The 23,696-nt window shown below is 42.7% G+C and overlaps 4 protein-coding genes across 4 annotated transcripts; 1 reads left to right on the top strand and 3 right to left on the bottom strand.

Moving 5' to 3' along the window:
• The first annotated feature begins 2,370 nt into the window (after positions 1–2,370).
• LOC139454979 (pentraxin fusion protein-like) lies at positions 2,371–4,879 on the top strand. Its single transcript, XM_071236569.1, has 4 exons — positions 2,371–2,518; positions 3,233–3,445; positions 3,652–3,906; positions 4,632–4,879. The coding sequence occupies exons 1-4, from the start codon at positions 2,371–2,373 to the stop codon at positions 4,877–4,879; spliced, it is 864 nt and encodes a 287-aa protein (XP_071092670.1).
• A 4,357-nt stretch (positions 4,880–9,236) lies between these two features.
• LOC139455645 (uncharacterized) lies at positions 9,237–19,927 on the bottom strand. The gene is made up of 7 exons (XM_071237201.1): positions 19,756–19,927; positions 18,374–18,756; positions 15,015–15,253; positions 12,988–13,064; positions 11,712–11,799; positions 10,829–10,996; positions 9,237–10,548 (listed from the first exon to the last, which is right to left on the bottom strand). Exons 2-7 carry the CDS (start codon positions 18,712–18,714, stop codon positions 9,866–9,868), a joined length of 1,596 nt encoding a protein of 531 aa, XP_071093302.1. The 5' UTR covers positions 18,715–18,756; positions 19,756–19,927; the 3' UTR covers positions 9,237–9,865.
• Positions 19,928–20,539: 612 nt separating this feature from the next.
• On the bottom strand, positions 20,540–21,955 carry LOC139454978 (octapeptide-repeat protein T2-like). The gene is made up of 3 exons (XM_071236568.1): positions 21,733–21,955; positions 21,106–21,417; positions 20,540–20,775 (listed from the first exon to the last, which is right to left on the bottom strand). Exons 1-3 carry the CDS (start codon positions 21,953–21,955, stop codon positions 20,540–20,542), a joined length of 771 nt encoding a protein of 256 aa, XP_071092669.1.
• Positions 21,956–22,145: 190 nt separating this feature from the next.
• On the bottom strand, positions 22,146–23,456 carry LOC139454976 (uncharacterized). Its single transcript, XM_071236567.1, has 2 exons — positions 23,392–23,456; positions 22,146–22,944 (listed from the first exon to the last, which is right to left on the bottom strand). The coding sequence occupies exons 1-2, from the start codon at positions 23,454–23,456 to the stop codon at positions 22,146–22,148; spliced, it is 864 nt and encodes a 287-aa protein (XP_071092668.1).
• Between the last annotated feature and the right edge of the window lie 240 nt (positions 23,457–23,696).

The raw sequence follows: 23,696 nt of genomic DNA, 5'->3' as shown, positions 1-23,696 counted from the left end.
ATTCAACATTTGTGCGACCTCTAACGTGAAAACTACTTTATTTATATTCATTTACAAATGGGGGTGCAGTTTCTATACCAATAGGAGAGATGCAGTGCAAGGTTTGATTTCGATATTTGCTTTGTCTGAGAAAATATTGTTTTTGTCATGTTTTGAACTTCATTTTTTGCCTTGTTATAATATTTGTAAAGTACTCAAATAGTATTTATGAAAAACGGTTACTTATGCGTACCATTTATGTCAACCAAAAGAGTAACGGGGCAGGACTTTGGAAGACAAGGCCGTAGCGGAACAGGGGGATCTGTACAAGTTCTTAAATCTTAAAGTATTCAAACTTGTCCAGGGCTCTAGATAAGTAAAACACCATATCCCATTTGAGTTGCTTGCGTGCAAATACGCATGAAAAGATTACTAGATAACCCAACACTATGTCAACAATGTCATGCAGCTTTTTCAGTTTGCGTCCACTTATGCTTTTACAGATCTTTTCATAAAGGTGCAACATAGGTGCAGCATCTCGCTTATTGGAACTTGTGTCACTGTAACAAGGCCAGAACACATGCTTATTAGAAGTTGAAACTTAAGACAACATATTGTGAGTGAGTTTTGTTTAACGCCGCTTTTAACAGTATTCCAGTTATATCACGGCGTGTCAGCTTAATGTGGGAGGAAAGCCCGAAGTGATGCAGGTCTCAGACGTTTACCATTTCGATGAAACCCACGAACATGGGTATGGTACTGACAAACCTAGAAACATAATTGGGGCGAACCGGGATTCAAACCCACAATCATAGGTTTCTGGCGTGCCCAAGGAACGCAACTCTGCACAGCGAAACGCGGCGCCTTAGACGACTGGGCCACCCGTGCCCCTGACAACATAGAAGTACAATAATGTTTAAACAGGCATTGGTTTACAAATCCCAACAGACTGGAAGAGAGTAAGAATACACTGGATACACAAACTATCAATACCCAATGTGAATGATAAAATGTGAGTAGACGCTCACTAGGTCAAAATGTATGTGGAAACACTGCTTTTCAACACTCGTTCTCACGTGTCTAAAGAACTGATAACCCGGTGAAGGGACGTGATTAAACTGATGACCTAATGGGAATGCGTCAGCTTGTATAACCGTGTTTTGCTCAGCCAGACCCTTAGCGTTATAATGTTAATCAGTTCTGCTCAGTTCATTTCAGTTTATTTCTCAGGAAACCCACCAACTGTGGTACAAGAGTATATTTATAGACAACATGTAATATGTCATACGTTTTCAATGAAGATCAAGATGGTAACATGCTTTATTAAGTGATTAAGAAACTTTATGATAATGCATTGACATGTGCAATGAATCTGGACAGATGTTTCAGACTGAATATGTTTTAGGTGATAATGTTTTACGTAATTTTACACATACTTGGCCAGATATAACAACTGTTTGGAATATAAAGAAGTCGTTGTTCGAGAAGAGCTTCATACCTAAAATGATAGTGAAACTGGTCTTCATAAGCAGATGAATTGCATAGAGTACTGACACGGTCTTCTCTGTGTAACCCTCGCCATCGGACGATTGTTCAGAAATATAATAATTCATCTTTCAATACATTATTCATCTCCTCGACTTTCAGGTCGTGATTCACAATTTGCACGTGCATGATTATGCCTGGTGCATAATTTGAATGTTTCCGTGATTGTTTGGGGGGTGATACTGACACACGTTTGTTTTCGCAAATGAACAGCACACAATGATTGTTTAGCTATGAGGCGCTCATAAAAACACCGTTTAACTTTTAGGCAATGTCACGGCTTGTGAAAATTTACTTTGTCAGACATTTTAATGTTCATCAAAACACAACATCACCTCTTTGGAGATGTTATCTGCAGCAGGGCGACACTCATGACGGGGCTGTCGTCAAAGTGTGACGTCACGTCAACACGACAACCATATTCGGTTGGTGCATGTACATAGTCGATACCAAACTGACACATTTTCAGCTCAGACAATTCATGGGTTGATATTAATAAGTGGCAGAACCGTATGCAACCGGTTGAGGGAGCACAACATCGGGCCCCGACGTCCAGCGATACGTCCAGTTTTGCTTCCACGACACCTTCACTAACTTGCTGCAGATACCATTAGATGTTTAGAAGCACAGGGACAGTATACTGTTCATAGATGAGTCCAGGTTTCATCTGGACAGCTTAAATGGTCTTGCAAGAGTCTACGGGCGTCCAGGAGAACGTTTCAGCGACGCTAGCGTCCCTCAACCTCGTCAGTTTGGGAGTAAAAGTGTGAGTGAGTGAGTGAGTGAGTGGGGTTTTACGCCGCTTTTAGCAATATTCCAGCAATATCACGGCGGGTGACACCAGAAATGGAGCAGAAGTGTAATGGTATGGGGTATGACATCACAACTCGTAGGAGAAGACAACTCTATGTTAACACTGGTAATTTGAATGGCACACCCTTCTGGGACGACATCGTTCGAGACCATGTTCTGCCCTTTGTGCAAATGCAGGGACGTACCGTCACGTTGCGGCAGGATAATGCCCGCCCACATTTTGCACGTGTTACACGTTTTGTAACAGACATTTTGAGGCAGTTTAACATTGCTTTTTCTCAAGACCTCTCCCCCACAGAAAATGTCTGCGATGAGATGGATCAACGCCTACGACAGGACAAGAACCAGTCGGTAACGCTAGCTCAGGGTGGCCAATCTTTGGTTGACATTTCGAACAATCTCCCAGGCTGTTTTCAATCATCAGGACCCAATTGCACAAAGCGATCGTAAGATGGTCGAAACTACCATGCTTTAACATATACTTACAATAGTCGTAGCGCTAAGATTGCTTTGTGCAAGTGCGTCCTGATGTCTCCAATGCGCCGCCCCTGCCTCGCTTGTATCAACGCAAATGGTGGTCACTCCCGATACTGATATTCATAACTTTTAGTTTTTAGGGCGTGTCTCTCTGTCTCCTGTAACTAGGAATGAGTTTTATCATTGAATTTGTTATGATAAAACATTCATCAGACGAATGACCGAATATTCTGTTGTTATCGTTTAAAAACACACACCATCTGTTAGTATGCAATTTAAGGTTTTCTGCACCAAGAACAACCTACGACTATGCTGTTTGGTCCTAGCGCCTGTTGAAGAATCGATGCTAACATTCATGTTATGTAGTGTTCATTATAATGTAAGGCCCAACTCAGTCACTCACTGACTCAATTTTCAGATGGCAACCATGCTCTGAACAAACCGACTTCTGCAAGTTCTAACTTTGAACATGCAAGCTCTACTGCTGTTGACGGCAAAAATGACACACACTGGTCGAATGGGAGTTGTTTCGCTATCAACATCGCTGATCCTAATCACTGGTGGCAAGTGGACCTTCAGTATCAGGTCTTAGTGACAGAGATCAAGGTGTCCTCCAGGTCGGACTGCTGTCGTAAGTTAAAACATTCTTCATTTGGAAGACAAGGAAACGTTATTCCATTGATGCGTTTCCCAAGTATTGACGCATTGTGGGTATAAGTATTTTGAATAAGGTTTTAGTTCGATAATACCAGGTCTTAGATTGTAGTGAGATTATATATGAACATATGCTTGCCTTTTTATATTGATACATTGTATACATGGATGATTTATCTTCAGCTGAGAGGTTACACGACTTCTCCGTGGACGTGTATGACACAGATCCTAATCTGAATCCGCTATCGCCCGCAAAACAGTGCTACTTCTACTCGGGCAGTGTGACGTCACCCGGGGTCACGGTCACAGTGACCTGCACGAGGCCTGTGAGTGGTCGGTATCTCCGTCTCACTGGGAAGAACAGAATTAATGATGTGGATGTCCTACAGTTCTGCAAAGTGCAAGTCTTTGGTGATACAGAAACGCACTCCACTTCATGTAAGTCACGACCGTTTATGTAATGTACATCATATTTGTTATGGTTTCGCAATAATTAAGGGTATTTTATTTACAAAAAAGGTTTATTTTGAAACATTTAAGAAATAAATGAGGAAAAGAAACTCCATCCTTTAGTAAGACGTACATTACTGGGGGAATGAGTGAATGTTGTTTTACACCAGTAATTTTGCCGTAAATGTGCCAAACATGTAGTTGCTGTTATAAGCAGCGTCCAACACCGCCTGGTATGTTGACACGTAATTACCCAAGCCGCTGAACAATTTAATCTCCTCTGGTTTACTTGGCACGAATGCAAATCCATAATCTCCACGAATTTCAATTGATATACTCAACATAAATAATTAATATGACGATATCCTCTAGTTCTTCCAAACCCCGTGCAAATATTTGTCCAGCACCACAGTAGACGTTTAAACAAGTATAACTGGATGTGCAACTATAACGGTTGGTTAATGCGTCGCTTGTGACATGTTTGCTGTGATTTTGAGAGAGATACATATTTCCCTGGGGTGTGCCAGGTTTCTGTGATCCACGGGGAGCTTGATTTTCCTTGATGAGGACCCTTGGCTTGTTAACGCCGTACACGTGCTCGTGGGTTTCTGAAACTGCTGACGTCTGGCTTTCCCCTCTAATTTATCTAACTGAAATACTTTTCACAGCGCGTCACAGAAAGGAAGAGTGTAAGAATATCTTTGTGTTTGCAGGCTCAACACTAACACAGCAACGTGGAAAACGGTTCAGCAGTGTTTTAGTTCACAATCTTCAGTCCCATGTCAACGACCCAACAACATGTGCATCAGACTGTGAAAGGGACGTCCGATGCACGGGTTTCAACTTTAAGTTGACGGAAGGTACCTGTCAGTTGGTGCATGACACAGAGATTGGGCCGACGGTTGCCGATGCTTCCTGGAACTGTTATCAGTACGAACCATGTTGGGTGCCTTGCCCTTAATAAATTCAAACGAATTCATCAAACAAAATTACTATGTGTAAGCGTAAAGGCGCATTTAGCGAGGAGGAAATTTGGATACAGCGATGTCAACTTGTGAAAAAAATTGCAAACCGACTCGACATGCCATTTGTATCTGTTCCTTGCATTTTGTGGCATATGTCTATGAGAGGGACAAAACTAAACGACGTTTGTTTCGAAAATAGATTCTGCATTCATTGTTAAATATAATCCACGACTGACTACCGTTCAGCAATTACAGAGGACATGGTATACTTTTGGTGTACATAAGTTCACATAGTCTTGATTCGTAGTCTTGCATACGTTGGATGGTTGGCTTGTTGTTTAACGCCGCACTCGGAAATATTCCAGCTATATGACGGCGGCCTGTAAATAATCGAGTTTAGACCAGACAATCCAGTGACTGACGTCATGAGCATCGATACACGCAATTGGGATCGATGACATGTATAAATCAAATCAGCGAGCCTGTCATCATTATTGAGAGACTGACCTACACTTACTGATGTGAAGGTACTGAAAGCAGCCAGAAAACAGAGCAATGGGGATGGACCAGGTATTGTGACTGCTACCCCGCCCTGTAAAGAAAATAACGTCCAGATACTACGGTCTGAGTCAACCATGTCAAGCTTAACTCAGATCAGTTTATATCGACAATGAACATTCCCAAGAGGATCTCACAATCCAGCATACTCTTAGGATAGTCCTGAAAGAGATGGGAAAAGACAACAAGTACCGAGCCCATGGCAGTCGTACGGCCAAAACACAAGGATAATCTGGAGATATGTGTATGGAACTGTGGTGACTGGTCTCTTAAAGAGAACGAGAACTCTGACCTTTGGAAACATCTATTTCAATCTCAGGAATGTGATATTTCTGCACTATGTGAAACTTCTTAAAGCCAAATGAGAACATTTCCCGTCCAGGATATATATGGTATACAAATAACAGGATGCGAACTCACGTAAATACAAAACGAGGCTCGGGGGCTGTTGGTGTTCTGATTGAGCTAGAAATATTAGATTGTTTTAATAAAAGTGTTTTAGATGACTCTATTGATGACATTTTATGGATTTAGCAAGACTCTAAGCAAATAGATTTTAATATGTGTTTACGTGTACGTTATCTTAGTCCTTTGGGATCATCATATTTCTGTGATCGTGAAGAGTTCTTTAACATCTTAAAAAGCCAGTTATGCATGTATCAGAGTGAGAAGGCAATGTGAATACACATGGAGATTCCCATGCACGAATGGGCGAAAGTACCGACTACATCGAAGGTGTGGGATGTTGGTTTATTGAGAGATTTATTATGAATCATGTCTGTTAGACTTTCTTATAGATAGCAATGTGTGTTTGCTAAATGGTCGTGTAGGTAAAAACGACTTCACTTATGTAACCCACAAGGGAGATCGGTCATGGATTACATGTTGGTTCCTCGTGAGCAGCTACAGATTCTGATGGTTGCAGATTCCCAAGTAGAAACAATAACACAGGTTATCAACCATTATAGCGTTGTCATGCTACAATCCATCCTTGGCCATTCTGTCTTGAAATATACCTGGTCTTTGTCAGCATTTGTGAATATCAACAACATCACAGGTAAAGACATAAACTCTGAAACCATTAAATACAAACCTGCATTTAGATTGGATATCTAAATGGTAATTTATGTGTGTACCTAAAACTTATATGAAGCTGTAAAATCCACAATTGACACAGTGGAAAGAAAGTTAGTCACGGATGAACATTTCGATTCAGCATACGATGAATTTCTACAGTTGACAATTGGAGAACTGGACGAACGAGTCCAAATAATAATCATTTCAAGATTAGACCAAAGAAATATAAGTGGCACACAAAACCTTATTGGAATGGAGTACTTCAGGGAAGTAGGGATAACATTCAAGTTGCTGAAAGAAACTGGCTAAGTTCTAACCCTAGGAAAATAAAAATGAACGAGAATTTTCAAGCAACAAGAAGTACAAATGCCAGCATCAACGGCACAAACAAGATTATCTCCCTTGCATCCGCACTCGATTTGAATGTGGATGTTATTGACGGTGTTATCATCTTCAACAAATATTTCTTACAGCAAATAAAGCGACAAACCCCTTTCCATATCCATTTCCAATATAAATCTCTGCATAAAGCAGAGTCGATTGTATGATTCCGACTATACCATGAGCATGTGTTTATGAATCACTATCAAACGGCCAAACGTTTCAAAGCAATATCAAGAACTATACTCTCTAGTCGATACTGTGTGTTCTTACTGGTTGTAGATCCACCCATCAGCCAAAGTTTGCGGAGTTGTTAAATTTAGATTATAGTCTTGTTCTCGTGCAGTCCCAATGGTTCCTGAAGGAGAGGCAACAAATCTTCCAAACGAATGGTATCATTTGGCCCTCGTCCTTTCTTGTGACCATGGCTGCGTCGACGTCTTTGGGATGCCGGAAACAGACTCAATAAATTGACATTAGCAGTTCGTTGGTTAGAAAGACTGCCAGCATCCTTTTTTTTGTCATTACATCCATATGGTATTGCTGTACACAACAGTCGAATCCAATTACTTTCTCTGGACATTCTATAAGGTCTTCTGCATTTAAGGCTATCAGAGGGATGGTATATTTTCGCCAATATCCTAACTTTTATGCAGAGGATTGAGTGATTTTCAGAATTGAAATGCTGGTTGACACAGTTGGAAATATTTCTGCTGATGCCCGATCTATGCTGGCTGTCAAACATGTGGTTGTTTTCTCTGGAAGGAGGAGCCAAACAGTTTTGTTTGTGACCCAAATTCATATGTTTCAGAAGATCTCGATGTCAAGTCTTTAGCCGGCTGTTTATTCGTGAATCTTTTCTTGAATGTTTTGATGTTAGCCTGAATGACACGTCTGAAAACAAGGAGTGAACCGTTGTACAATAATAATAGTGCCTGTTGTCAAATCTGACATAGATGTTACACAAATGTTCACACAGCCTGATATTGCAGCGTAAACGTCAGTGCCTGTTATGACCACCATCTTCCTGTACCCCAGTTCTGCAAGGCCTTCCCATTGAATGAATGAGTCGTTGAATTCGATTCTGCGGTAACGTTTGAGGCGGCGGTTGACGTTGTAGGACAAGGCGAACCTGTCTCCCTTCTGTGTGGTGGAACGCTGTCGATCACCAGCATGTCACTGGGAAGCAGATCCAAACATCTGGTATCGATTCCTTTCCCGCTGATCTCGGTTTGGCCAACACCAAAGACGTCTGCAACGTGACGTTGGGTTGACCCAGTTTCAAGCATGCCTATGTATCTGCCTAATTCTTCTGCGTCAAACGAAGTCTTTGAAGCCGAGGGGGCATAGGTGCAATCAGTTGTTGCAGTCCTCTGTAGCAAATGTTATGCTCTCTGATAGTGATGTGAAACGATTTTTTCCGTTCATCATGAAACTGACGTCCTGTAGGGGTTATCCAATCACTGCTATTTCGTCGATGAGTTTTATATACAGTAAACTACGTTTATTACGAACACGCTTATAACGAACTTACCGATATAGCGAACTTATTTTTAGTCCCGGTCATTTGTTGCATGTATGCAGTATATATGCTTATAGCGAACTACGGTTATTACGAACTAAAATTAGTGGTCCCTTTGAGTTCATTATAACCGTAGTTTACTGTATATCAAAACTTTATCCTCAGGAAACCTTGTATCTTTATGTGTATGTGTATATAACAGGTGTGTCAGATGTCAACGGGAGGAGAGACCACACAGTCAAGGTATCCAGGTTTGACATGAACGACATTCCTGTAGATTTTCTAATGTCCCGTGATTGGAAAGCTAAATTAGAAGCAATAATGTCTGATTTGGATAAAGACGTTAATAATCAAGCTTAAATGGATATCATTCGTGATGAAAGGGAAGCAAAGTTAAAAATGTAGGAAAGTTTTGTTGAATTCATATTAACACAACTTGAAACGCCGTACAGACAAAGCATGGTGGAATGAGGAATTTAGTAAACATCAGCATTAGACAGAGCAGATTGTGGACAATCGCCTGGAGCAGATGAAATTCCTCTATAACTCTTAAGATCACAGACTATTGACTCACAATGTACCATGACTCACAATGATACCAGTGACAGAACCCCTTCCCCTTTGCAGTAGCCACTAATAAGACAAGCAGGGTTACAGTGGCATATCTACTCCCTCCCACAAGGACACGAGGTATGCTGGGCTATGTAAAATTCCGAAATCTTAGGGGAAAAGTTCCTTCTCGCGATCGTATACCATTATTATATCAATGAAATCATTAACAAGTACAAAGGCATGTTTTCTTCATCCATATTTTAATAATGCCATTTCATTTAAAACTGCTTTTTTCACATTGCATTTATGACATGATTGATAAAACAACATGTTGCTGAAGTCAAAATGATTGTATCAAATATGCACTTGGTATGGTATATAAATGTATATCGACAGCTATATTGAAATATAAATGATTATATATATGGCGTAAACATCATATATACTATTGACATATCCCTATTGGGTTGTCTTTGTGATTTCTCTTCAAAAGTGCTGCTGCTTCGTTAAACAACATTCACTCACTCACTTGGGAATTCAACACGTGTCAACCGTGTGATATAAATGGGACAGAAGCCGTTACAAAGTAAGAATGTAAGACATTTAGGAGATGATTTAGCAGTCGTCGAGTTTTGTGCCAACATCATCACATTAAAGCAACTTAATGGGTCTGGAGGTCAGGCTCCGTGGCTTGGTTGATGGCATGTCATCGTACTCCTCTGGAGCGGATCGTTGCTAATACCAATCGCTGGCCTGTTTCTTCCAGACTCGAGTATTTTCAAGCCGCCGTCATACAGTAATAGTGTTGCGGCGTAAAACAACAAAGAAACAAGGTTGCAGTTGACGATCACTGCAGTCACCACAGCCGCACATGAAGGTCTCCTTCATTATGTCAGCTAGTACCAAATAATTTACAGCAAAGCTGTGGATCTGCCGTCTTCATATCTTCATATATAGCTATCATGGTAACACCCTGTTCAACACATAGCTTAGGGTCTATAGGTATATTGTCTGGATTCTCAGGGAATCCTGCATGTAACATGGTGAGCACACGGACTTCACCTTGCTTCACCACCACACCTGGTGACCCCGACGCCCCATGTTTCAAGGAGCAGTGGAACTGCAGGAAGGAAAGGTCTTTTCCAAATGTATCATAGATGTCCAGAAGTTCAGGCGGGATCTTGCTCTTCAACAATTCTAATTTCATCTCTTTAAAATCGTATTTTTCAGTGATGGTGTAACAGTTGGGTTCTCTGTAGAGGGTCAAGTCTCCGTTATGACCTAGGAAGTTGAAGTGGCCTTTGTGGTCAGGCTGGAACTGTGTGAATGCTCGTGGAAACGGCTTGCCATCCTCGGGGTCTGCTAGTTCTACCACAGCAGTATCCAGGTGTAAATTAACATAACGCATAGTCTTGAGTTTGAATACTCTTGTAGCATTGGCCCCATGGGTGAAAAATACTAACAGTCCGTTTGTGTCCAACAGCTTTTGAACACCTCTTTTGTAAACTGTTGAATGTGTTTCAGGATATGGGAATGAAGTTTCTTGAATTTTTTGTATCTCTTCCTCCGGTATTTCTGCAGTAAATTAACCAAATGTGCGTTACACTATGTTATCTACATGTTTGTAACCAATCAGGTATAGTAATGGGTACTGTAGTTTCAGGGGAGATGGCGAAAATAAAATAGAATTATTAAAATACTACCATATGAAGTCATTGGTTGACATTCACATCTCTTAATCCTGTTAAATAGTGAGCGAAAGGGAACCGTAAAGCAGTGCTAATCCTCGATTTCTCAGTGTATTTATTCATGGAAATTGAAATATGGATCACGACTCTCCATATGTGTTTCTTACCAAGAGCTTCTTTCAAGACATGCGCGGCTGTCATTATACATCCATCACCAACCATGAAGCCGGTGCCATTGGTGCCAATTAAGCAAACAGATTCAGCAGCACGGTCAAGCAGTCGCATATCACTAGCTTTTTCGAGATCTATATCACTGTTGCCTTTGCCAAGAGCACCTGGAATATTTCAAAATTGATACACAATAGAAATAATCACAGTATACGACTACTGATGCCAAGTGATTAACCATTTCTTGGTAGGTCGCAAAGCATTAATTGTTTTAAATCAAGTACTCTTATCCTGAAAAACTCAAACGACCAAACAGCGGGACCAATCACACCTTGTACATTGCCCAAGGTAAGTATCGACCCATTCCCCATTCTAAAAATCACAATATATCAACACTATCACGGCGGGGCACCCATGTGGAGAATCGAACCCGGGTCTTCGGCATGGCGAGCGAATGCTTTAACGACTCGGCTGTCCCACCGCCCTGACATAGAAAGCCCTCCCTCACTTGTACATTGTCATGATAGAGACATTGTCGCCAGTGTGTAATTATGAATGTAAAATATAAACAGACAATGGGGGTGAATATGACGTTAACACTGTATGTATAGTAACAAGAATCAGTTTCATCAGTACACAGTGTTTGCTTGTGCATGTATTGGAACTTGATACATGAGAGAGATGGGAAACATTTTCATTTCCAAAACTACATCAACATAGGAAAGCGGTGAGTTATAGAAGTATGTCAGCTTACTGTTGTAGGAAATCCCGAAGTGATGCAGTTGCTTACAACTATGCTGAAATCCAACAGCACAGGTATAGTGCTATCAAACCAAGCTCAATTAGGGATGCGCATTGCGGAAGAGAAAAAGCTCGTCTTACCTGGAAATAGTTTATTACTTGTGTCTTTCTTTGCATCAGGACCGCGGGGTGCTGCTCCACCAGATTTAGGCGCTGCAGAACCATATCCCTGCAAAAAGGACAGAATCTTGTTAATCAGGAAACTCAACATTCCGGATGATCTGGTTGTATTTAATCTAACAATAGTTCAGGCGTAAACACATGTAACAAATACTACATTAATATAGCTGTGGAAGACTATAACCACCAGGGTTTTATACGGTGGGTCAGTTCACAGATTTCGGTCGGAGAGCTCGGGTGAGCTCCAATCTGGTTCTTGTCATCTTCGAGGAATGAGTGAGTGTGTGAGTTGGGTCTAACGCCGCTTTTAACAGTATTCCAGTTATATCGCGGCGTGTCAGCTTAATGTTTGGAGGAAAGTCCGAAGTGATGCAGGTCTCAGGCGTTTACCACTTCGGTGAAACCCACTAGCACGGGTATGGTGCTGACAAACCTAGAAACATTATAGGGCGAACCGGGATTCGAATCCACAATCATAGGTTTCCGGCGTGCCCAAGGGACGCAACTCTGCACAGCGAATCGCGGCGCCTAAGACGACTGGGCCACCCGTGCCCCTCCTTCGAGGAATGATAGCTTATCGAAATAATAACACTGCAAGATAATGTCATGTGGACCAATCATAAATTAGGACACGTATCGGAAATATCGGAGTTATCATGCAATGGAAGGATAAACTGGAGAATAGGCCAGTGTATAGAAGCATGTAGTTTAACTTAAAGCTGATCAAACAGACAGCTGAGTTGTACAACTTCTTGCTGTAGCAATGATGTCTAAAATTGGTTGGTTGGTTGGTTGGTTGGTTTGTACTACAACTTTGTAGTTTAACGCCGCACTCAACATATTTCAGCTATATGACGGCCAATATATGTTGGAAAATATGTTTATATTAATTCACTATAACAATAACTTCAATGACTTCCGGATTAACGTTTCCCTGTGTGTGTTAGCGTGAGTGTGTGCGTGTGCGTGTGCGTGTGCGTGTGTGTGCTTATTTGTTGTAATATTACAGCTACATGGCGGCGGCCTGTATATGGAATCTGGATCAGACAATCCAGTGATTAATATCAAAGTGAGCCACGATCCACGACTTCGGGGTACGTTGGCATGTCATCAACAAACTCACCGATGCTGACCACCCGATCCATTCGGTCGCCTCTTACGACAAGCAGGCTAGGTTGGAGTCCCAATTTCCTCAGTGTAGAGATAAAACTCACGAGGTTTTGTACTAGGTACTTACTGCGTCGAAGCCCCGGTGAACCTCCTGTGTGGATCCTCTAGGCGTTCTACTTGGGAGGTTACAGGGTGTGTCTGTAACTGGAAGTAAATAACGTAATAAATGTGCATTTTTGACATTGTGGATGCACGGCCACTTCAGTTTATTTGTAGGTTAAGCTTATTACACTACTAACAGAAATGTTTTACTTTACTAAGAGCTGTATCAGGGGCGCTGGGGTAGCCTAATGGTTCAAGCGTTCGCGAAGTCCATGTCTGGTGTCCCCTCCCATGATATTGCTAAAAACAGCATAAAACCATGCTCATTCACCCACATGAAAACTCCATTCATTTTATCTGAGGAGGTCAGTTGAAAAATGCTTGCATCATTGTGTAAGATGTTTTCATTGTCACATATTGAAGAAAGTTAGGTAACATGGAGAAAATTATTGTTTAATTGAATACAAATATGGAAGCGGAATAAAAGCGATCGTCATTGATTCCTGACCTTTCCACCTCTAAAATTTGCTCTATGTGGAAAAGGCCAACGTTGACACAGTATTTTGAGTAGAAACTTGGCCACAGGTATACATGTAAGCCCGTATTTTTAGGAAGTTCACAGAGTGCTAGATTCCTATGGCCGTTGGTTGGAATCCAGATAAGCCCTGATTACGAGGGAGTCCGTTGTCTCATAGATATCGCTTCGTATAATTCAAGGTTTCAACACATTTATGAATTACATCGCTTCTTGGAAGACATAACACCAAGTTACAAACTGATAACTGCATCCGTTTTCGAGAAGTCAACAAGAGAATTTGAATCTAAGAAACTGCAAACATAGAGAAAATTGAAAAACGAGCTGTACTTAAGTAAATGTATGAAAACGGCATGTCACCAGTGGAAATTCCCGAAGATGGAAACTCACCCTTGGAAACTTCATTTACAAGTGTTAAGAAATGTGCGTGGCAGAAGTGGTACAGACAATAGCCTTAGGTCTGCTCGTCTTATTAATGCCACGTCTGAAACTTAAGTCTATAGGATGGTTGTGGCTGACCGACGTGTCACAATTCATCATACCGCAGACACCTCTGAGAGTTTGGGGTCAATACAATCCATATTAACCGAAACTCTCCACATGAGCAGATGCCCTCACAGGGTTAGAAACTTACAGTTTTTGTCCACTAGTCCTTATTTTGATAACATATAGTAAAACCCTTAAAATGGGCCAATTTCTACTAGTCCTTGGGATACCTTTACTATTGGCCAGTTTGGTAAGGACTACAGGACTACTGCCAATTTCTAACGCTGCCCTCAGAAGGATTCCCAGGATGTTGACGCCATATCCTAATAATTCAGTTTGTGAATTGGTAGCCCAGCATGAAACCTAGGTCAACCTCTTTGATCCAGTGGACATACAAAGCATCAGCTTGTACCACGGAGGTACAAGCGGGTGGCGTCGTGACTTCGGTTTTCTGGGAGAGTATGTGAATAATCATGATTGACTATCCGCAGCGAGACCAGACAATCAATAGCCAATTTTATGCCATAAAACAGCGTCATTTGAGAGAACTATCAAGTGAAAGCGTCGAGGAAAGTTCCATTCAGGTGTGACCCTCCTGCAACTGCAGAGCGTGTCTTTGACTTGTTTCACCGTGTCCTTACCATCCTGACCCACCAACCTCTGACTTTTATCTCTCTCCAAAACTCAAAACACATCTGTGTAACAGAGACAGTAACGGCGAGATGATTGTTGCCTGATATGACAGGGATAACAAAGACGGAACGCCAAGTTGATTTAAGTCAAAGAAGTTTATATTCAAAGCTAATGTGTGAGCAATGTTTATTCTGAGCGATTTTCATGATACATGGTGTGGTGTCCTCAGCGTCTATGTTCGTAGATTTCATCACAGTTGCAGATGTCTTAGACCTGCATCACTTCAGACTTTCCTCCCACATGAAAGATGACTCGATCGTACATAACAGAAATACGACCAGGAGCAAATGGTATCTCTAACGCACGCTGAATATTAGGAAATGAAACAATAAACGTACCGTTATGTTCCCGAAAGTCTTTCAGGTCACTAACTAAGTCCATCCGATCCATATCAGCCAGAAAAGTCTCCAGTTTGACAATATAATCAGTAGGCTTCAACTGTTCCAGTACAGTCAGCAAATCAAAAGCATTTTTGATTTTCCCCTGCTTTTGTTTTCCTATTATGTCGCCAAAATAAAACTTTGCCTTTTCAACTTCTTCCGGTGTCAAATTCTGCGCTATCTCAAATAAGACCAGCCTGAAAAGGAAGTAAGATACGCTTGTCAATATGTATTTTCCTGATGATATCCTCTCTCCTGACTTTGTTCAAAGACCTAACTCTCTCCCAACATTCCTTTCTCTCTTCCGCCTGCCGTTCTGATTCATTTGCAGATTGGGCAATACCATGTAATGATTGATTCATGTAAATTCCACACGATAGAAAGATTCCAATAGTACGACACTATAGATTGATTCCTCTGGGGCAGCAATACAGAATGATTCAACATGGCTACATTATGCAATGCTTCCTTTTGGGCTACATTATGCAATGCTTCCTTTTGGGCTACATTATGCAATGCTTCCTTTTGGGCTACATTATGCAATGCTTCCTTTTGGGCTACATTATGCAATGCTTCCTTTTGGGCTACATTATGCAATGATTCCTTTTGGGCTACATTATGCAATGATTCCTTTTGGGCTACATTATACAATGATTCCTTTTGGGCTACATTATGCAATGATTCCTTTTGGGCTACATTATACAATGATTCATTTTGGGCTACATTATACAATGTTCTTTTTGGGCTACATTATACAATGTTTATTTTAGGATCACAGCTTCCAATTATTCCTCTGTGGAAACATTTAACAGTGATTCTAGGGCCATATTTAAAAATGATTCCTCTATAGCTATATTATACAATGAGTGAGTGAGTGAGTTAAAATTCAACGTCACATCGGCAATATTACACTATGCAATGATTTCTCTTAGGCAACACACTACCATGATTCCTTTCGGCTTACATTATACAATGATTCCTCTAGGGCTACATCACACAAAGATTCCTCTTGGGCTACATCACACAAAGATTCCTCTTGGGCTACATCACACAAAGATTCCTCTTGGGCTACATCACACAAAGATTCCTCTTGGGCTACATCACACAAAGATTCCTCTTGGGCTACATCACACAAAGATTCTCCTTGGGCTACATAATACAATGATTCCTCTAGGGCTACATCACACAAAGATTCCTCTTGGGCTACATTATACAATGATTCCTATTGGCCTTCATTATACAAATATTTTATTTGGGTTACATTAAACAAAGATTCCTCTTGGGCTACATTATGCAAAGATTCCTATAGGGCTACATCACACAAAGATTCTTCTTGGGCTACATTATACAATGATTCCTATTGGCCTTCATTATACGAATATTTTATTTGGGTTACATTAAACAAAGATTCCTACTGGGCTACATTATGCAAAGATTCCAGCAGAGCAACATTATACAACCATTCCTCGAGGGCTACATTATACAAAGGTTCCTATTGAACGACACGATATCATTATTCCCGCAGGCCTTCATGATACAAATATTCCTATAGGACTACACTGCACAATGATTCCCTTTTGGCGACATTAAACAATGATTACTACAGGGATGTATTGCACAATGATTTCTATGGGTCTACATTATACAATGATACCTGCAGAACAACATTATACAATGATTCCTCAAGGACTATAGTGTACTATGGTTCCTCAAGGACTACCTAATACAAAGATCTCCATACGACTACATCATACAGCAATTCCTGGGTTATATTACACTTATTCCCCTAGGGCTGCATTATACAAAAATCCCCATACGATTACATCATACAGCGATCCCTGCATTACATTACGCTTATTCCCCTAGGGCTGCATTATACAAAGATCTCCATACGATTACATCATACAGCAATTCCTGGGTTATATTACACTTATTCCCCTAAGGCTGCATTATACAAAGATCTCCATACGATTACATCATACAGCAATTCCTGGGTTATATTACACTTATTCCCCTAAGGCTGCATTATACAAAGATCTCCATACGACTACATCATACAGCAATTCCTGGGTTATATTACACTTATTCCCCTAGGGCTGCATTATACAAAGATCTCCATACGACTACATCATACAGCAATTCCTGGGTTATATTACACTTATTCCTCTAGGGCTGCATTATACAAAGATCTCCATACGACTACATCATACAGCAATTCCTGGGTTATATTACACTTATTCCTCTAGGGCTGCATTTTACAAAGATCTCCATACGACTACATCATACAGCAATTCCTGGGTTATATTACACTTATTCCTCTAGGGCTGCATTATACAAAGATCTCCATACGACTACATCATACAGCAATTCCTGGGTTATATTACACTTATTCCCCTAGGGCTGCATTATACAAAGATCTCCATACGACTACATCATACAGCAATTCCTGGGTTATATTACACTTATTCCCCTAGGGCTGCATTATACAAAGATCTCCATACGACTACATCATACAGCAATTCCTGGGTTATATTACACTTATTCCCCTAGAGCTGCATTATACAAAGATCTCCATACGACTACATCATACAGCAATTCCTGGGTTATATTACACTTATTCCCCTAAGGCTGCATTATACAAAGATCTCCATACGACTACATCATACAGCAATTCCTGGGTTATATTACACTTATTCCTCTAGGGCTGCATTATACAAAGATCTCCATACGACTACATCATACAGCAATTCCTGGGTTATATTACACTTATTCCCCTAGAGCTGCATTATACAAAGATCTCCATACGACTACATCATACAGCAATTCCGGGGTTATATTACACTTATTCCCCTAAGGCTGCATTATACAAAGATCTCCATACGACTACATCATACAGCAATTCCTGGGTTATATTACACTTATTCCTCTAGGGCTGCATTATACAAAGATCTCCATACGACTACATCATACAGCAATTCCTGGGTTATATTACACTTATTCCCCTAGGGCTGCATCATACAAAGATACATTCTTGGCTACATAAATCAATGATCCCTGCAAAGCAACACAATGCAATGAGTCCAACATGGCTCAAGCATAGAAATGAAACAACGTTGATTTGAGAAACCCTACCCTTCCAAAACCGTATCTTTAACTCACCAAACCGACTCGCAAAATCATATCCATTTACTCATTGGACCTCAGGTACTGAATACAAATCTCTCACCCACAATCTTTCTCACACAACCCACCATATTCTAGCCCAACTGGTTGTCTCTTACAACCCTGTCTGTCTCTCTTTCTCCCTCCCGCCTTACCTGATGGGAGACACGGTACCATCAGGAAATGTTCCATCTCTATCATATACACACTCTTCAGGGCCAATCTGTTGAAGGATGGGTAAGAGGTCGTTGCGGCCAATCTTCAGAAAAGCCTGAGTCAGGAGTAAAGTTTTGCCATGCTGTATTAACCTTTTCTCTTTTAAAGGTGTAAATATACCAAGAGCATCCGAAATCTTATCAAGTTTGTTTGGAGGGAGTATATCTTTAAACATGTATTTCAGGGCATTCAGGTCATCAGTGGCAATGTGTGAAGCAATCTCCATAAGCAATGCATTAAAGGTTGGTTCGGGAGCTGCATCTGTCTCTATGGTGGCCATTGTTGAATTTCACGAGACGGATTGCCGTTCTGCTGAGTCAACCTGAAATGAAATGGAATAGTGAATGAGACAAACTTCACTGTAGAAAGATTCATATAGGGCAACACTGTAGTAATAATAATAATAATAATAATTCATATAGGGCAACACTGTAGTAATAATAATAATGATGATGATGATGATGATGATGATGATGATAATAATAATAATAATAATAATAATTGTATTTATAATGCGCCAAGTGGATGTTCATAGCGCTACACTATTATTACCCCGGTCAATGGATCAGTGAGCACTCGATTTTCATTCTCATGTCCCTGAGGAGTATACAACCCAAGCTGCATGTGAGGCGCTAGAAGGTTAACAGCCACATTACCATCCTAATTCCTATAGGACAAGCTACACTGCCGAACGGTTCATACAGGGAAACACGACAGAATAATCCGCGTAAGGCAACACTGTAAAAAGACAACAGTATAATATAGTTCCTATGGGGCAGCAATACAGAATGATACGTGGATAAAAATCTGACCCATTCTTTCAGATGTAATAATCTGTTTATGTGTTGATAACTGCAATATGAACGGCAATACGATCGCGATATATCTATTGTAGTGTTCGTCTGAGGTCTAGAATGTTATGTTGTATAGACGAATAGTCTTGTTACAGGTAGCACGCTTAATGTAATGTACTGTACTGTCGTGCAGTATTATCACTATTATGGTAATTAAGGTTGCCTTAAAATTGCTATGTTTCGTTTTCAGAGCAAATAAGTATATATATCATCATTTTTAACTAATGCTTAAATCTAGAAACCAGATGAAGTTCAAATTCCCACATTGAGTGACGATATGGCCTGTGTTCAGTTTCTAATAACTTCTTAAAACAATGTCAGTTCAATATCACTATTAGAAAGATCAGGATTCAAACTTTTGTTCAACTGAAGAAAATCAGTGTGTGGCCATAATTAATCATAATGTTAGACTGACTGATGTGAAAACTATTAATAGACATAATATAGCGACAATGCGGAAATATTACTTTCCTACTGTTGACATCTGCAGGAAACGAATGTGAGGTCGTATGACGGGTTGTTAGAATGGCTGTTGTGGAATTACTCACACAAAATCTGTTTCATATAAACTCAAATAAGGCACACTCCATACACACTAAACTATGAAGTAAGCGACTGCTAATAACGTTGTTCAACATAAACAAACACAACCCGGAAGTTGATGCACATAATAGTTTCCTTACCACAAGTTATAATCATATTTTGCTTTGTGCATGGGCGTCATATAACAGATAATCGCGGCCCGCTTTCTCCACTCTGTTCGCTGCCCACTTTCTTCGATCTGTTCGCTGCCAACTTTCTCTACTCAGTTAGCTGCCCACTCTCTTCGATCTGTTCGCTGCCCCCTTTCTCTACTCAGTTCGCTCCCCACTCTCTCCGCTCTGTTCCCTGCCCACTTTCTCCGACCTGTTCCCTGCCAACTTTCTCCGACCTGTTCGCTGCCCCCTCTCTTCGATCTGTTCGCTGCCCACTTTCTCTAGTCAGTTCGCTGCCCACTCTCTTCGATCTGTTCGCTGCCCATTTTCTCTGCTCTGTTCCCTGCCCACTTTCTCCGACCTGTTCGCTGCCCCCTCTCTTCGATCTGTTTTCTGCCCACTTTCTCTACTCAGTTCGCTGCCCCCTCTCTTCGATCTGTTTTCTGCCCACTTTCTCTACTCAGTTCGCTGCCCCCTCTCTTCGATCTGTTCTCTGCCCACTTTCTCTACTCAGTTCGCTGCCCACTCTCTTCGATCTGTTCGCTGCCAACTTTCTCTACTCAGTTCGCTGCCCACTCTCTTCGATCTGTTCGCTGCCCCCTTTCTCCGCTCTGTTCCCTGCCCACTTTCTCCACTCTGTTCCCTGCCCACTTTCTCCGACCTGTTCCCTGCCCACTTTCTCCGACCTGTTCGCTGCCCCCTCTCCTCGATCTGTTCGCTGCCCACTTTCTCTAGTCAGTTCGCTGCCCACTTCTTCGATCTGTTCACTGCCCACTTTCTCCACTCTGTTCGCTGCCAAATTTCTTCGATCTGTTCGCTGCCAACTACTACTCAGTTCGCTGCCCACTCTCTTCGATCTGTTCGCTGCCCCCTTTCTCTACTCAGTTCGCTCCCCACTCTCTCCGCTCTGTTCCCTGCCCACTTTCTCCGACCTGTTCGCTGCCCCCTCTCTTCGATCTGTTCGCTGCCCACTTTCTCTAGTCAGTTCGCTGCCCACTCTCTTCGATCTGTTCGCTGCCCATTTTCTCCGCTCTGTTCCCTGCCCACTTTCTCCGACCTGTTCGCTGCCCCCTCTCTTCGATCTGTTCTCTGCCCACTTTCTCTACTCAGTTCGCTGCCCACTCTCTTCGATCTGTTCGCTGCCAACTTTCTCCGCTTTGTTCTCTGCCCACTTTCTCCGCTCTGTTCCCTGCCCACTTTCTCCGCTCTGTTCCCTGCCCACTTTCTCCGCTCTGTTCCCTGCCCACTTTCTCCGATCTGTTCGCTGCCAACTTTCTCCACACACTGTACGCTGCCCACTTTCTCTACTCAGTTCGCTGCCCACTGTCTCCGCTCTTTTCGCTGCCAACTTTCTCCGCTCTGTTCCCTGCCCACTTTCTCCGCTCTGTTCCCTGCCCACTTTCTCCGCTCTGTTCCCTGCCCACTTTCTCCGCTCTGTTCGCTGCCAACTTTCTCCACACACTGTACGCTGCCCACTTTCTCTACTCTGTTCGCTGCCAACTCTCTCCGCTCTGTTCGCTGCCCACTTTCTCTACTCTGTTCGCTGCCAACTCTCTCCGCTCTGTTTGCTGTCAACTTTCTCCACTTTGGTTGCTGCTAACTCTCTCCGCTTTGTTCGCTGTCCACTTTCTCTACTCTGTTCGCTGCCCACTCTCTCTGCTCTGTTTGCTGCCCACTCTCTCCACTCTGTTCGCTGCCTACTTTCTCCACTGTTTGCTATACACTTTCTCCACTCTGTTCACTGCCCACTTTCTCCCTCTGTTTGCTGCCAACTTTCTCCTCTCTGTTCGCTGCCCATTCTCTCCACTCTGTTTGCTACCAACATTCTCAACTTTATTGGCTGCCCACTCTCTCCTCTCTGTTCGCTGCCCACTCTCTCCGCTCTGTTCGCTGCCCACTCTCTCTGCTCTGTTCGCTGCCCACTCTCTCCGCTCTGTTCCCTGCCCACTTTCTCCGCTCTGTTCCCTGCCATCTCTCTCCTCTCTGTTCGAGGCCCACTTTCTCTTCTCTGTTCGCTGCCAACTCTCTCCGCTCTGTTCGCTGCCCACTTTCTCTACTTTGGTTGCTGCTTACTCTCTCCGCTTTGTTCGCTGTCCACTTTGTCCACTGTGTTCCCTGCCCACTTTCTCTACTCTGTTCGAGGCCCACTTTCTCCGCTCTGTTCACTGCCCACTCTCTCCACTCTGTTCGCTGCCCACTTTCTCCACTCTGTTCACTGCCCACTTTCTCCACTCTGTTCGCTGCAAACTCTCTCCTCTCTGTTCGAGGCCCACTTTCTCTTCTCTGTTCGCTGCCAACTCTCTCGGCTCTGTTCGCTGCCCACTTTCTCTACTTTGGTTGCTGCTTACTTTCTCCGCTTTGTTCGCTGTCCACTCTCTCCACTGTGTTCCCTGCCCACTTTCTCTACTCTGTTCGCTGTCCACTCTCTCCACTCTGTTCGCTGCCCACTTTCTCCACTGTGTTCCCTGCCCACTCTCTCCACTCTGTTCGCTGTCCACTCTCTCCGCTCTGTTCGCTGCCCACTCTCTCCACTCTGTTTGCTGCTGACTCTCTTCGATCTGTTCGCTGTCCACTCTCTCCACTCTGTTCGCTGTCCACTCTCTCCACTCTGTTCGCTGCCCACTCTCTCCCCTGCCCACTTTCTCCACTCTGTTCCCTGCCCACTCTCTCCCCTGCCCACTTTCTTCACGCTGTTCCCTGCCCACTCTCTCCACTCTGTTCGCTGCCCACTCTCTCCCCTGCCCACTTTCTCCACTCTGTTCCCTGCCCACTCTCTCCCCTGCCCACTTTCTCCACTCTGTTCCCTGCCCACTCTCTCCACTCTGTTTGCTGTCCACTCTGTTCGCTGTCCTCTCTCTCCACTCTGTTCGCTGTCCACTCTCTCCACTCTGTTCCCTGCCCACTTTCTTCACTCTGTTCCCTGCCCCCTCTCTCCGCTGTTCCCTGCCCACTCTCTCCACTCTGTTCGCCCCCCACTCTCTCCCCTGCCCACTTTCTCACCTCTGTTCCCTGCCCACTTTCTCCACTCTGTTCACTGCCCACTTTCTCCACTCTGTTCACTGCCCACTTTCTCCGCTCTGTTCGCTGACCGCTCTATCCGGTCTCTTTGTAGTGATTTACACATGTGAGTGAGTGAGCATGTGAGTATAGTTTTACTCCACCTTAAAAACTATTCCAGCAATATCACGTCGGGGACCACCAGAAATGGTATTTACACATTGTACCTATGTGGGGAATCAAACCCGGGCCTTCGGCGTGACGAGCGAACGCTGTAACCACCGGACTACCCCACACCAGCCCTCCTCGTTCCATCTGTGAAAATCAGTTAAAACAGTCCACGTAAAGTGACCCCGAACTTAAATTCAACCATGAAGATTAATTCATACAATTTGAAGTATATCACTGTACAGCACCCATGAACCGCCTCCGTTGTGCAATGGATAGAGCGTCTGTCCAGATAGTGGAAGGTCCATGGTTCAATCATCTACTGGCGTTATATGAAATGACACAAGAGATTATATTCGTTGTTACCTTGCCGGGGGCACGGGTGGCCCAGTCGTCTAAGGCGCCGCAATTTGCTGTGCAGAGTTGCGTCCCTTGGGCATGCCAGAAACCTATGGTTGTGGGTTCGAATCCCAGTTTGCCCCGATTATGTTTCTAGGTTTGTCAGCACCATACCCGTGCATACCGAAGTGGTAAACGTCTTGAGACCT

The sequence above is a fragment of the Haliotis cracherodii genome, unplaced genomic scaffold (genome assembly GCF_022045235.1).
Source record: "Haliotis cracherodii isolate W230 unplaced genomic scaffold, xgHalCrac1.p SCAF_11, whole genome shotgun sequence".
Lineage (NCBI taxonomy): Eukaryota > Metazoa > Mollusca > Gastropoda > Lepetellida > Haliotidae > Haliotis > Haliotis cracherodii.
Note: the sequence above shows the minus strand (reverse complement) of the source record. Positions and strands in the feature narration are given on the sequence as shown.

Excerpts from the sequence above, each read along its gene's own strand:
- LOC139454976 (XM_071236567.1), bottom strand. The coding sequence starts at position 23,456 with ATGGACCTTCCACTATCTGGACAGACGCTCTATCCATTGCACAACGGA. Across the intron at positions 22,945-23,391 it reads GGAGGCGGTTCATGGGTGCT|AGTGGAGAGAGTGGGCAGGG; the intron begins GTACAGTGATAT and ends GGGGGCGAACAG.
- LOC139454979 (XM_071236569.1), top strand. The coding sequence starts at position 2,371 with ATGGAGCAGAAGTGTAATGGTATGGGGTATGACATCACAACTCGTAGG. Across the intron at positions 2,519-3,232 it reads CTTTGTGCAAATGCAGGGAC|ATGGCAACCATGCTCTGAAC; the intron begins GTACCGTCACGT and ends CTCAATTTTCAG. Across the intron at positions 3,446-3,651 it reads CTCCAGGTCGGACTGCTGTC|CTGAGAGGTTACACGACTTC; the intron begins GTAAGTTAAAAC and ends ATTTATCTTCAG.
- LOC139455645 (XM_071237201.1), bottom strand. The coding sequence starts at position 18,714 with ATGGCCACCATAGAGACAGATGCAGCTCCCGAACCAACCTTTAATGCA. Across the intron at positions 15,254-18,373 it reads GGTACCGTGTCTCCCATCAG|GCTGGTCTTATTTGAGATAG; the intron begins GTAAGGCGGGAG and ends CTTCCTTTTCAG. Across the intron at positions 13,065-15,014 it reads AGACTTTCGGGAACATAACG|TTACAGACACACCCTGTAAC; the intron begins GTACGTTTATTG and ends ATTTACTTCCAG.
- LOC139454978 (XM_071236568.1), bottom strand. The coding sequence starts at position 21,955 with ATGGCAGGGAACAGAGCGGAGAAAGTGGGCAGGGAACAGAGCGGAGAG. Across the intron at positions 21,418-21,732 it reads GCAGCAAACAGAGGGAGAAA|AGCGGAGAAAGTGGGCAGGG; the intron begins GTGGGCAGTGAA and ends GGCAGCGAACAG. Across the intron at positions 20,776-21,105 it reads CAGCGAACAGATCGAAGAGA|CGAACAGAGTGGAGAAAGTG; the intron begins GTGGGCAGCGAA and ends GAAATTTGGCAG.